Source organism: Ambystoma mexicanum, chromosome 12, assembly GCF_040938575.1.
Source record: "Ambystoma mexicanum isolate Mex_15411 chromosome 12, UKY_AmexF1_1, whole genome shotgun sequence".
NCBI lineage: Eukaryota > Metazoa > Chordata > Amphibia > Caudata > Ambystomatidae > Ambystoma > Ambystoma mexicanum.
Window position 1 is genome coordinate 1,076,783,602 of NC_090936.1, and position 13,921 is coordinate 1,076,797,522.

Below are 13,921 nucleotides of genomic sequence, written 5' to 3' on the forward strand. Positions count from 1 at the left end.
ATTTTATTTATTTGGGCTTCTTCAGGTGAACATGGCTATAGTTTTATTAGAAAATCTTCCAACTACATTTAATAATGTGCCTTTACTATTTAATGGTACTTCTTGAGTACTTCTGAAAGATCCAAAACCTGAATCATTCCTAAAAACCCCCACGTTAAATCGTTGGATTAAAAGACCCCTTTGCTTTCACAGTGTCCTCTTAAGTTTTTAAAGATACTCTAACTGCAGCACAACCTTTGATTTCCCATGCAAACTATACACCACAACACCACTCTTCAGGCTCTTTTGGGTTTTTAACAGTTTTACAGTCTTGGCATTTAAACTCCTGACTAAGCACGCACTTTCGGACACAAATGGCAGAGCAAAACATTGAAACTTGCTCTTTTCAATGTGCTTTTCCATTGCCCAATCACTTGTTTCCAGTCCTCCATTTTGCGGCACTGCAGTGATGCACAGGGAAGTGTGGGCAGGCTCCTTGCTTACTTGTAATGTGAAACTACGGCCAAATCCCAGAAAGACGTGGGTAAGGTAGCCCTGACTTTATTTCCGTTTTAATCACCAGTGAACAGTTCTCTGCCCGCCTACATGTCACCCTGATGTACAAAGCCATTTCTTTTAATGTGACAATTAAATTAAACTGCTGCCCTGCCGAGTGCGCCAAATGTTGCGCGACATGCCCAACCGCGCAGCGGGCATCTATTGCTCTAGATGCGGACCCCTGAATTTATAGAGTCGCCTGCACGCATAAATATTTTATCTCCACTTTTTAATGGCCGGCCACCTCTGTGAATACAGAAAGGTTAATTGAGATGTGAATATGCAAGGAGTAGAGCGCGCCGCTTTCCCCAAGAGAGCGCCGCCATCCTATTCGTGGCAACCTCAGAGCTGAGAAGTTCCTCGGGCAAAATGACTTTATTTCAGAGCAAAACTGCTCCCTCTACAAAAAGACAAAAGTTTTACTGCTAATCTGAACAAAAAAACTAAAAAAGTCTCTTGGTCATTTCCTTGCTTGAAGAAAGTGCGACTTGGCTGTCGACTGATGGAGTACTGAGCTAGTGGCTATGTAATCCGGTGACTAGCCTGGTCAAGCATCATGAGTGTGCTTGATGTAGTCTGGGGGAGAGTATCACTCAGTTTCTCTGATGGTTTCAGGTGAGTGATTAACTACACTTTCTAAGGCTTGTACCTACAAAACCCGCTGAGCCAAGGTACATTTCTGTTCTGCAGAATGCTTACAAGATAGTCAATAGAAATGTGTTGCTAAAAACCTACAATGTTATCCTTTACACATGATAAATTGTATTGCCTCTCGAATAGATGAAAGGACTTAGTGCCCAAAATGCGCACATATTATATTTTCATGTAAGTACAATTGCAAAATTTGAGGTGGACTATTCATAGCACTGAAAACCTTTTCCCAAAGGGATTAAATGTAGCCCAAGCATGCAATGTTTAGCTAAACAATGTGTATTCTTTTTAACAGATAGAAAAGTGACTTTTCTAAAAGTCAGAATGTTGAGGGGAAGTGACGCTGCATACAGATTAACCTTCTGGGATTGTGTTCATAAAGAAACAGTACTCACAAAATGGAGTTCCCACTGTTGGCCGATCACATTCTGACAAAGTCCCTGACATTCGACTTTAATTTGACAGAAATCTATGTGCACCAGGGGGGTACTTACTTTTCTCAGTTGCTTTCACTTCCTCTGATTTAGACGTTAGCAGATTATCGCGCCAGAAGCTGAGATGACTGCAGGCCACACCATTAGGTGTTTTAGGCCTCCAACCTATCACCAAACACATCACAACTATTGCAGAGTGACCTTGAAGTGGATGATGTCTAAATACTGGGCGTGTACTCAACTCTGTCAACTCTTAAACTCATGCCCACCTCGAAAAGAATCTTAGACTACAATTAAACAAGCATAGGCAACAGTTCTGGCTTTTGTCTAGACATAGGATTAGCATTTGCCAGGCATTGCTATACTGGCCCAACCTGTGTATAAGATTGAAACAGCTAGAAACTGGTGTGAGGACCCAGGCACATGATTCCAGTGCCTGGCAAAGGTGTCTCTAATACTTACCCACAAGATCCAATGTTTTTGTTTGCTAATGTGTGTTTTAACAGGACACCAGACAAAGGAACAGATAGGCACATGTGTATTGCTAAGAAATACAATGGCAGAAGGTACACTTGCTAAGACATATTATTACACCAGTACCACATTTATTGCAGCAATTAAACCATCACCTTTCAGACGGCTGCTTAACAAACTGCTGGGCTATATACAGCACCATGTTTGATATTACTGCATGATAGATCTAGCCCAAAGAAATCCCAGGAGGGTGTGTTTTGGGAGGGAGGGGCAGGTAGTGAGTGGAAATGGCCATACGAATTACCATGGCAATGGGTGTCCAATGGGTGAGTTAATAACCCAACAATGCCCGCAGGCTGTGCGTCACTTTTCATTTTCCAACTTCCACGTATCTGTCCCCCAATGCAATAGTTACATTATATAGGTGGTGCTAAAATGCCATCTAATAGTTTCAGTATATAGGTGGTGCTAAAATGCCACCTAATAGTTTCAGTATATAGGTGGTGCTAAAATACCACCTAATAGTAAAAGCTTAAAAGAAGGAAGAACAGGGGGAAGAAACTAAGCATTTCTCTAACCAGAGTCTTTTGCAGTACCCATGCTCAGAGATGGCCTGGACTGTTGGGAAGTCAGACGATTTCTTTGGCAGAAAGGTGCCTCTATCATTGGATTGGGCCAGGTGAACACCAGTAATGTGTCAGGCTTATGCCTGGCTTGTGACTAACGTGTGCTCCTCCACCCACATCAACATATTGGGAACACTCTGGAATCCTCAATTAGCAATGTCTTCTATGTTCAATGATGGTCAATTTGAAGATGTTCTTGAATGGAAATTTTATAGGATGGGCAATGTTGACATTTTGTCTATATCCTTCTTTCCCCTTCTGTGGGTACGTCGTTTCTCCTGGGAATACTGTGTCAAGAGTGTGGTCAGTAATGATAATGGTTGTTTGCTGTCCCACAGGGTGCCAGTCAGTTTGCTTTTGCCACTCTTTCTTCACTCATGTTGGTGGCCATCTTAACCCTCGCCTTGTCTTCCTCCTGCTAGATGTGTGAAGTGTTGAACTCTACAGAGATGACGTGCCAAGCTCCTGCATTACACCTTGGCTCTGCCATGCAGTCCGAGATCACGGAGCACCCAGAGGAGTTTGGCTTCATCCTGGACAATGTCCAAGCTTTGCTGATCCTCAAGACCACCTTCACGTACTACCCGGACCCCATCTTTGAGCCGTTCAGCCCATCAGGGATTATGGAATTGAAGCCTGGGACACCCATCATTCTCAAGGTGAGGAACAGGCTGCAAAGAAAGGGCAAAGGTCATACCAAAGCACTGCAAATGGATTTAGTGTCAGTGTGCCACGTCTACCAAAACTGCCTTTCTTTTTGCAACTCAATATTGACTTTTGAGCACCTGGCCGAGGGGCCCCGACCAATTGGGACGCCAGAAATGGGGGGGGGGGTGATTTCTCAATCACTACCCACGTCCACTAGTAATCTCTGGTGCTGCTTTCCCAAGATCCACTAGAATCTTTCCCCTTCATCCCATGAGCCCCTACACTGCACCAGTCCAGCCTGCCCTGCAACCCGTGTCTCTTCAACTTACCTCTGCTGCTTCCTTATCAGGGCTGTCTCCTTGCACACCCTTGCCATCGCTGCCATGAAAATAGAAAAGGGAAACTCTCCCCTTACTATTCCATGGTGGCCAACTTTGTTTCCATTTTGTAAAGGAAATCTGGCACGCACAATTTGCCCAGAGCCCCTTTCCTTTAACAGACTGCTAAATTCAGTTAGCACCGCAGGGAGAGCCCCCAGGTGATAAAAGCAATCAATGCTGCATTCCGGGATGTACAAGACTGGTAACAGCCTTCTCATCTGCCTTCGCGAACATGGGGGCTATCGCTAGAGTGCAATATGTCACAATCCCATTCCAATGGTTATCTTTTTACTCTCATCAGTCTTTCCAATTATTTCTCCTCCTACCTATATTGAATTATTCGTGTCTCCTCACACCCTCAATCTCTCTCCTTTAGAGTGGCCATTCGATTTACAAATATTCTGTCAGCAGCTGGTGGTAACCAAGCTTCCAGAGGCAAAAGATAGGAGCTACATCTTAACACTTTCCTCCATGGATGATTCTGGAAGGAAGTGACCTATTAAGAGAATGTATCCTTGGCTTTTACTTTCGGGTTTGGGCAACCTAGAAATCACTCAAAACACTTAGTTGTAAGTTGATTTGTTAAGCTTATGTTGTAGAATGTAGATGCATCAATCGTAGCGTTCTTATGGTGTTGGTGAAGTACCTCCAGGAAGGCCCTGTTTTTGCCCTCTACATCACTGACGCCGTTCCAATAGATATACCTATTGACCTGACACAGAAGATGGGCGTGTGGAGTTGGGATCTCATAGATTTCATTCTACCCATAGGACTTTCTACATTTTGACTGGTCCTAGCCTTCCGCCAGCTGGGATTCGGTGCATTTATTTCTGAGACTAACATCAGATCACCTTTGATTGAACAGGGCTCAGAAAACTCACCCTCTGCCTTAATATTCTCCAGTCACCCGACCTTGCTGGCCTGGTATGAAGGTACCTTGAGAAAGGTTACTTCTGAGTGTGTGCTTTTCTAATGTCTAGTATGTTTCTTGGTCCCTCACTGACTCGCCCAATCCTTGATCAAGCCAGCCACTCTTTCCCTCACTCAGTCTGTAAATCACCCACTAGCTCATTCACACCCTTCCTCATCTCCTCCCTGATTGAGTACCTCAAACACTCAGTCTCGCACTCACTGTTATTCACTTGGTCTCACTACTTCACACATTCACTTCATCCTTGATGGAGTAACTCAGGTACTCATTCCATCGCTCGCACATTGACTCACTACTCACTCCCTTTTTATCCAAGTAATTCCCACATGCACCTACTCCATGAGTCCATGCTTAATAAACTGAGGCGCACCTATTGATTGTATATTTATTACAGCATGTATAGGATCCATCGTACACCTTGAGGGGGATCTTTTTTCCGATGTCTCTTCGCACTTGTGTCTTGATGCTACTCTCTTGGCAGTCTCCCATCCAGTCCTCAATCTCCGATTGACTAACTCAGGCAGCATTCATTTACTCGATCCATAGTTAACTTCTCCCCTCGCTCGCTTATTCACTTGATCATTCCCTTGTTGACTAAATGAGAAACTCTTTAGTTTGGCGGATTATGTCAGTTAACATTAACAGTAGGGAGTTTGGGGAGATGGCTTTGATGGATGGATACGCTTTGGAGAGAGGACAAGATGGCATTCATGGATGGGTAGAGTTTGAAGAGAGGAGAAGACAAAATGCATGGATTGCTGGAGTTTGGTGAGGGAACGACACATTCATGGATGGCTACAGTTTTGAGTGAGGGGATGACGGCATTCATGGATAGATAGAGTTTCAAAGAGAGGGGTAGATGGAATTCATGAATGGAGAGAGTAGGAGACAGAATTAATTGATGGCTAGAGTTTGGAGAGACGGGAAGACAGAATTCATGGATGGCTGGAGTTTGGTGAGGGGAAGACGGCATTCATCGATGGCTAGAGCTTGGAGATAGGGAAAGAAGGCATTCAGGTTTGGATAGATTTTGGAGGGAGGGGAAGACAGAATTCATGGATAGCTGGGGTTTGGTGAGGGGAAGACAGCATTCATGGATGGCTAGAGTTTGGAGAGAGGGGAAGAAGGCATTCAGGGATGGATAGATTTTGGAACGAGCGGAAGACAGAATTTGTGGATGGCTAGAGTTTCAGAGAAAGGAAAAGATAGCATTCATGGATGGTTAGGGTTTGGAGAGGGGAAGTCTGAATTCATGGATAGAGTTTGGATAGAGTGGAAAATGGCACTTATGGATGGCTAGAGTTTGGAGAGAGGAGAAGAAGGCACTCATGGATGGCTGGAGTTTGGAGAGAGGGTAAGAAGGCACTCGTGGATGGCCAGAGTTTGGGGAGAGCGGAAGAAGGCACTCATGGATGGCTAGAGTTTGGAGAGAGGGGAAGAAGGCACTCATGGATGGCTAGAGTCTGCAGAGAGGGGAATAAGGCACTCATTGATGGCTAGAGTTTGGAGAGAGGGGCAGAAGGCACTCATGGATGGCCAGAGACTGGAGAGAGGGGAAGATGGCATTCATGGTTTATTAGAATTGAGGGGGGGAAGACGATGTTCATGGACGGATAAAGCTTGAAGAGAGTGGAAGACTGCATTAATGGATTGCTAGAGATTAGAGAGAGGAAACGGCTGCATTAATGGATGGCTGGAGATTAGAGAGAGAGGGAATGGCTGCATTAATGGATGGATGGAGTTTGGAGAGAGGGAAAGACAGCGTTCATGAATGGATAAAGTCTGGAGAGAGGGGAAGATGGCATTCATGAATGGATAAAGTCTGTAGAGAGGGAACATTGCATTCATGAATGGATAAAGTCTGGAGAGAGGGGAACATTGCATTCATGAATGGATAAAGTCTGGAGAGAAGCGAACATGGCATTCATGAATAGATAAAGTCTGAGTTAGGGAAGATGGCATTCATGGATGGATAAAGTCTGGAGAAAGGGAAGATGGCATTCATGAATGGATAAAGTCTGTCTGGAGAGAGGGGGACATTGCATTCATGGATGGATAAAGTCTGGAGAGAGGGAAGATGGCATTCATGAATAGATAAAGTCTGGAGAGAGGGGAAGATGGCATTCATGAATAGATAAAGTCTGGAGAGAGGGGGACATTGCATTCATGGATGGATAAAGTCTGGAGAGAGAGAAGATGGCATTCATGAATGGATAAAGTCTGGAGAGAGGGGACGATGGCATTCATGAATGGATAAAGTCTGGAGAGAGGGGAAGATGGCATTCATGAATGGATAAAGTTTGGAGAGAGAGAAGATGGCATTCATGGATGGATAAAGTCTGGAGAGAGGGGAGATGGCATATATGAATGGATAAAGTCTGGAGAGAGGGGAAGATTGCATTCATGAATGGATAACGTCTGGAGAGAGGGGAAGATGGCATTCACAAATGGTTAAAGTCTGGAGAGAGAGAAGATGGCATTCATGGATGGATTAGGTCTGGACAAGGGGAAGATGGCATATATGCATGGATAAAGTCTGGATAGAGGGGAGGATGCATTCATGAATGGATACACTGGAGAGAGAGAAGATGGCATTCATGGATGGATAAGGTCTGGAGAGAGGGAAGGATAGCATTCATGAATGGCTAACGTCTGGAGAGAGGGGAAGATGGCATTCCTGAATGGATAAAGTCTGGAGAGAGGGAAGGATAGCATTCATGAATGGATAAAGTCTGGAGAGGGGGGAGGATGGCATTCATGAATGGATACAGTCTGGTGAGAGGGGAGGATGGCAGTCATGAATGGATAAAGTCTGGAGAGAGGGGACGATGGCATTCATGACAGGATGGACACCTGCTGTGCTTTGATCATGTTCCTCTTTTTCACACTCATGATGTCTCTTGTCATCCCCCTTGCAAGTGGCTTTGGTGAGATGCTTTTCCCAAGAGGAAATTCCTTGAATGAGAACCTCAACCTCAACGTGCAATCAACCCTCCTGAATGGATGAGATGATAAAGTGGGGATGCTGCGCTCTGCCTAGGCTCGCGTTGCACTGGGAGGAAGCGCAGAATCGCTGCTCTCTCCTCCAGCCTCGCAAGCATGGTCCCCAACCATACAGCAAAACACAAAGCCTTTGGCTTTGGCAATGCTTGTTTTTATTATGTATTTATAATATGCAGCAGACAGCAGTATCAGTGTAAACGCCTGTATGTAATGTCCTTATTACAATGTATTAGTGGCATCACTGCTTAGCTGTAAAAAGGCAATATTGCATATGTAAAAACCTGTTAGAGTTGGTTTGTGATATCACCTCCCTGCAGCTTGAGCCCAAAAGAGGAATTCCAGCTGTTATTGGACCACTTCATTCATTAATGTTGTGAATAGGGGTTCAGTTTCCTTCCTTCTAAAAAGACCTTTCTGTGGCACTCCACAGCCATCAGGGGATAAAGCACTGTTTCCGGTGGCATGTTTATGTAGTGCTCTGGTGGAGCTTAACACAGGGGAGCACGAGTCGATCTACATATTATTCCTTATTCATAAACCACACAGAATTAACAAAAAAGAATGCAGTATTTTAAACTGCTTAAATATCTTTTTCAACAAATTACAACTTGAATAGTGATATTTTCTGCTCTGAGGTGTTTCTGCAGCGATTATATGTATCAACAATTGAAAGATCTCTTGCATTAGAGTAAGCAAGAGTCCACTTTTTAAAAAGAATCATGATGCAGCCATGTATTGTAAGGAATAAACTTGACCCTACCATACTTACAAAGGGCATGGCATGCCGCCCTGGAGTTCGGTGACCTTTAAAATAATTGCAACCTTCATCCTCGTCGTTCTTCTGTTTGGTCATGCACCTCCTCAATGCATTGCATGCAGTGTTCTTCTAAAGGGGTTATAGGGGGTGCTTTATCGGATATTTAAAATCACCTTTTGTATAGTTGGTGTACACCATGAAGGAGGACACTTCACTCTGCCCTCCTGGTGCTGGCCCCTTCATGGTAGTTTTTTTTCTTTTTTTGCACACTCACACATTCCTCACTCACTGATTGACTAACTTGAGCACACTCTTACTCATCCGTTGCTCACTCACTAAGATCCTTATTGTCTAACTCATTCACTCAATTACTCATCTCTCATTGATTTACTCAGTCACTGACTCACTCGCACCCTGATTGCCTGACTCAAACACCCATGCCTCATTCACTCACTCAATCACTGCATGGATTGATATCACTCATAACATGCATCAGAGCTTTCTAAAATGCCATTTTGGTCTTAAGTACCGAAAGTCCCCACAAAGGTATAGGCAAATGATGTCCTTTCGAGTTTATTTTTCGTACAGTGGCATTAATGCATTCAATTCCTTGGCTTCCAGCTTCACACAAGCTGTGGGCATATCTTGATATGATAGGTTATTTATAATGTGCTTAATACCCAGAGGTTTCTAAGCGCGGACCTGGGGATCGAACCTGTGTTGCACGTGTCATCTTGCTTCCAAGGCGAGCGCCTTGCCCTGAGCTATCCTCCCCAACCCCTTGGCACATGAATGTAAAATGCATGCAGAGTTGTTACTTGTTTGGGTTCTCACCGATTAAGCACAGCTGATAAACTGCAGGAGCACCATCAATGCACCAGAAACCAGCTAATGAAGCCTTCTTTCTGTTCCTCCAGGGCAAGAACCTGATTCCACCTGTGTCCAGCGGAAACCTCAAGCTGAATTACACTGTGCTGATCGGCGAGAAACCTTGCGCCGTCACCGTGTCCGATGTCCAGTTGCTTTGTGAGTCTCCGAATCTCACCGGAAGGCACAAAGTCACGGTAACTATGTTTGAAAGTTTGCTGTGGCCGAGCCTTTGCTCTCCTTTTAACATATCTTTGGGTTGTTGGTTTTCGGAGACCTTCTATTCATGCTTCATCTCACTGTTAGTGCCCAGCCACAGATATGATATGACATAAGTCATTTATAGCACGCTTCTACACAAGTGTTTCTAGGTGCGACAAGACAAGGGAGGGGAGACAGAGGGAGGACAAGACAAACTATCTTACTAGGCCTTGTGTCATTCAGATCATGCAAGTGCGAGAACGAGAAGTGGAGGAGGAAAGGGGGAAGCGGAAGCACCAAGGAGAGGGATGAGGAAAGTGCAATCAGGGCAGCATTGCTCTGAGCAAGTGCAGCCAGGGCAGCGTGACCCTGAGTAGCGCAAGGAAAACAAGGGACTGTAGGGTTACAGTTACAGCCCCTAAGTGCATGGTAGGCACGGAGGCAGTGCAAGGGTGACTGATCAAGAAAGAGCCTGGACTCAGTGAGACTGAGGGTAGCCAAGCAACCAGTTGGTACAGCAGACAGGTAGGTCAGGTAGGTCATCAGGGAGGGAGAGAGAGAAAGCAGAGGAGAAGAGGAACACATTTGAGGTGCTTCTGGAACTTCAGGTGGTCCAGCTCAGGTTTTAGAAGGGCAGGGAGACCATTCAGAGGGAGCCACCTGCAGAGGAGAGAGATCTACCCCCCCCCCACTCTCTGTCTGGAGAAGCATCTAACCCTTAGAGAGTTGGATGTACCTGAGCGAAGGGCTCGAGATGGAACGCATTTTGGAAGAGAGCGTTGGATGTAGTGTGGGCTCTGGCCCCAGAAAGCCTTGTGGACAATGCAAAGGGTCTTGAACTTAATCCTTGCAGAAACTGGGAGCCAGTGGAGAGATTTCAGGGCTGGAGAGTTATGGTCCCTCAGCTTGAGGCCAAGGATAATTCCCACTCCTGTTCTGGATTAGCTGCAGAGGGCCGAGTGTAGAGGAAGGCAGATTGAGAAGAAGGCTGTTGCAGTAGTCCAGCCTAGAGAGAACCAGGGCTCTGGAGACAGTGAGCTTTTGGGGGAAAGTGAGAAAGTGAAGAGTCCCTTTGAGGTGGTGCAGCTGATAGTGGGACTTCTTGGCAACGGCTGAGATGTGAGGAGAGAAAGAGAAAGTGGAGTCGAAGATGACACCAAGGTTTGTTGACCCGCAGGAAGGCGAAGGAAGAGGGCCCAAGGCAAGCGGCCAGAGTGAGAGAGGGAAATCAGGGACAGGGGTCCCAATGAGAAGGATCTCCGTCTTACTGGTATTAAGGCAGAGATTGTTTGAGGTGCACCAATCCTGGATCATGGATAGACAGTCAGGAATAAGCGAGAGAGGAGAGGAGGCTGAGGGGAGCTTGATGGAAAGCTGAGCATCATCCGCCTAACACTTACAGTTAGAGGAGAAGGTAGAGAGCAGATGAGCCACAGGGGCCAAGTAGAGGTTTAAACCCCAGGGTGAGAGCATAGAGCCCTGGAAAAGTTGGACCTTGGAGGGGTGGTCCAAGAAAAAAGAGGTCAGCCACGCCAGAGCCTGATCCAAGATGCCCAGGTTCTCATGGAGTCGATTGATCAGGATGGCGTGGTTGACCGTTTCAAAAGCAGAGGAAAGATCAGGCAGCTCTGAAGCCAGACTGGTGGTCATGGAGACAACCAACGATTCAGTGTGGAGAGTAAGCTGGGAGATGGCCAGCTTTTCCAAGAGTTTGCCCAGGAAATGGGTGATGGGGATTGGGCGATAGTTTGTCGGGCAGGTAGGCTCGGTAGACGGCTTCTTGAGGAGGGGGTGCACAAGGGAGTCCTTAAGAGGAGAGGAGAATGTTCCATTGTCGAAAGAGTGATTACAGAAATCGGCTAAGGCTGGAGCCAGGGTGTGAATATGGCAATTGATGGTTCTGGAGGAGCACAGGAGCATCTGTTTGGACAACACTTTCATGGATCAGACTTGTCTAGAAACCTCATTAGGTCTCGTGAGGAGAGAAAGAGGAGAAAGGAGGAGGAGAGGGAGAGATGGCCAGAGGGGGGCTAAGAGAGGATGAGGGAGAGGAAGAGGACATAGAGGACAGGATGCCCTGAGCTTCAGCAGAGATTTGAGGGGCCAGAGCTGTAACGAGGGCCTCAGAGGGAATAGGAGAGGTAGAGATTGCAACAGGATTGACCATTTCCTTGCATATTTTAAAGAGTTTGGCTGAGTTATTAGAAGCTTGAATGTGTGCAGATCAGGTGGCGGGCCAGTTTGTCAGAAGATGTGCCTAAAGCCCTCCACTTGCTCTCAGCCACCCTGAACTTGCATTTCAGGACGGCGAGGTGGGAATCATACGAACAGTTGCACTTGGAGGTAGGCATCAGCCAGATTCTCATGACAGGGGCAAGGATGTCCAGGCTGTTGGAAATAGAACAATGCAGATTAGAAAGGGCAGTGTCAGGGTGTGAGTCAGCAGCAGGAGTAGGAGGAGCAGAGAAAGTAGAGGCAAAGGCATCCACTGACACACGTTTCATGGACCGAATGACCGAGAAGGTAGGTAGCAGTGCTGTGTGTGTGGGGGTGGGGGAGCTTTGCCTGAGGGAGAGTTTCAGATGAAAGAAGAGTAGAAAGTGGTCAGTCCAAGAGAGAGGAGTGGTGTGAGCGTTAGAGAGGGGGATGCCTGAGGTGATGAAAACATCCTAAGTATGTCCGGCATAGTGTGTCGGGCCAGAGTGCAGAATGGAAAGAGAGAGAGTGTCACAGAGGTTTTGGAAAAGCCCAGAGGAGGGATTAGACACATCCAGGTGGATGTTGAGATCTCTGAGGAGGAGAAGTGGAGAAGTAGAGGCAAAGAGAGAAGAGGAGAGTTCGGCCCATTCAGAGAGGAAGAGGGCAACCTGGCAAGGTGGCCTGTAGATGGTGGTCACAGTTAGAGAGAGGCCAGGAGAGATAGAGAGCCTGCAGACCAGCCATTCAAAGGAGGATTAGGCCTGCATAGGGATGACAGAGGCCGGGTCCCATTCCAGAAAGATCTGGGCTACTCTACTTCCAGGAGGGTCGGTTCTGGTTTTGGAGAGGATTTTGTAGCCCACAGGGAGGAGAGTGTCAAAACTTGTTAGAGAACTGTCCTTAAATACCAGTGAGAGCAAGGACATTTAGGTTGATTTCTTTGATGAGGTGACAGATGTCAGAGGAGTAGTTGACAGCAGAACAAGAGTTGAGAGTAGCGACGTGGAGCAGGTTGGCACATTTGAAAGATTTCCATGGAGGGGTACAGGCTTGAGATACACCCTGCAGAGGTGGTAGGGGGGCCCGGGTGTGGGAAGGGGAGGAAGATGAGGGTGCCAGAAAGGTGGCAGAACGTGTAGCAGGAGAAGGGAGGAAGTTGATAAGACGTGGGAAACGCCTATCAAAATGGAGGTGATTGGACTGAGGGTGCTGAAGCAAGATGGTGCCGTTCAGATAGACATTAATGATGGTCTTGGCGGCCTGGAAGCGGGCCAAGAAGACCTCCCACCTAGTGCCACCATTAATGGGAAAAGAGGAGAAAGGAGTGAGAACATAAACCATATGAAGGGTCCATAGGTCTGGAGAGGAGATGACAAAGAGGATGTCACTGAGAGTCTGTCTGGAGGAATCACTGGTGTAGGTGCCAGTGATAGGGAGGCCTGGGTTGCGGTGCAGTATGTCCCTCTTTCACTTCTTCCTTCCAGACCTAGTGAGAGGGATATGGTAAGAGATAGAGTAGCATTTAGAGAAATGGGAAAAACAGAGAACACCATAGGGGGTGCGAAGGAGGTAGGTGAGGAGAAGGGGGGAGAGAAACGAGAGAGATGCACAGCCCTGTGGCACACCACTCAGAATGTGCAGTAGGAGGAGGAGGAGGGGAGCCAGGGTCACAGCAAAGAAAGTCACAGGAGGGGAACAAGTAACTCACAACAATGAACGACATGCCTTGCAGGGGTTGTGGGGGTGGAGGTGGGAGCCTAGAGAGAACCTGAAACAATGCCACAGTTACCGGAATGCAAAAACACCCAGATTCTACTTTCCCAGAAGGGGAGGAAAAAGGCAGGTTTTTTAGCACAGTACAATCCAACTCATCCTGATTCGACTTTCCCAGAAGGGGGAAAAAATGCTGTTTTTTAGCACAGCACAGATAGAAGAATTTCTATTGTTAGGGGAGGTACAGCCCATAACTGCAGGGCAAATAAAACACAACATTACTAACAATGAATAGAATACTTAGAGGGGAACTTTTTAAACTCACTCAGTTCATGAAAAGGGCCGTAACACCTGAAGTAGAGCTGTATATGTAAGCTGGTAAACAGAATCAATGCTCTTGCTGGGCCTAGAATACCCATGCTGCCCTCTAATAACAGGACAAGGCGAGTGTAGCCCGGGTGGCGAAGCATAGACAAGGCAGGATTATGCAGATTAACTCC

At 46.5% G+C, this 13,921-nt stretch overlaps 1 protein-coding gene across 4 annotated transcripts in view; it reads left to right on the plus strand.

Annotated features, from left to right (window-relative positions):
- PLXNA4 (plexin A4) overlaps positions 1-13,921 on the plus strand; it is a 1,277,179-nt gene that overhangs the window by 1,055,845 nt on the left and 207,413 nt on the right. For all 4 annotated transcript variants that reach the window (XM_069629627.1, XM_069629628.1, XM_069629629.1 and 1 more), the window contains 2 exons: positions 3,145-3,381; positions 9,359-9,505. In XM_069629627.1, the coding sequence (XP_069485728.1) occupies positions 3,145-3,381; positions 9,359-9,505 (384 nt within the window). The remainder of the gene's footprint in view (positions 1-3,144; positions 3,382-9,358; positions 9,506-13,921) is intronic.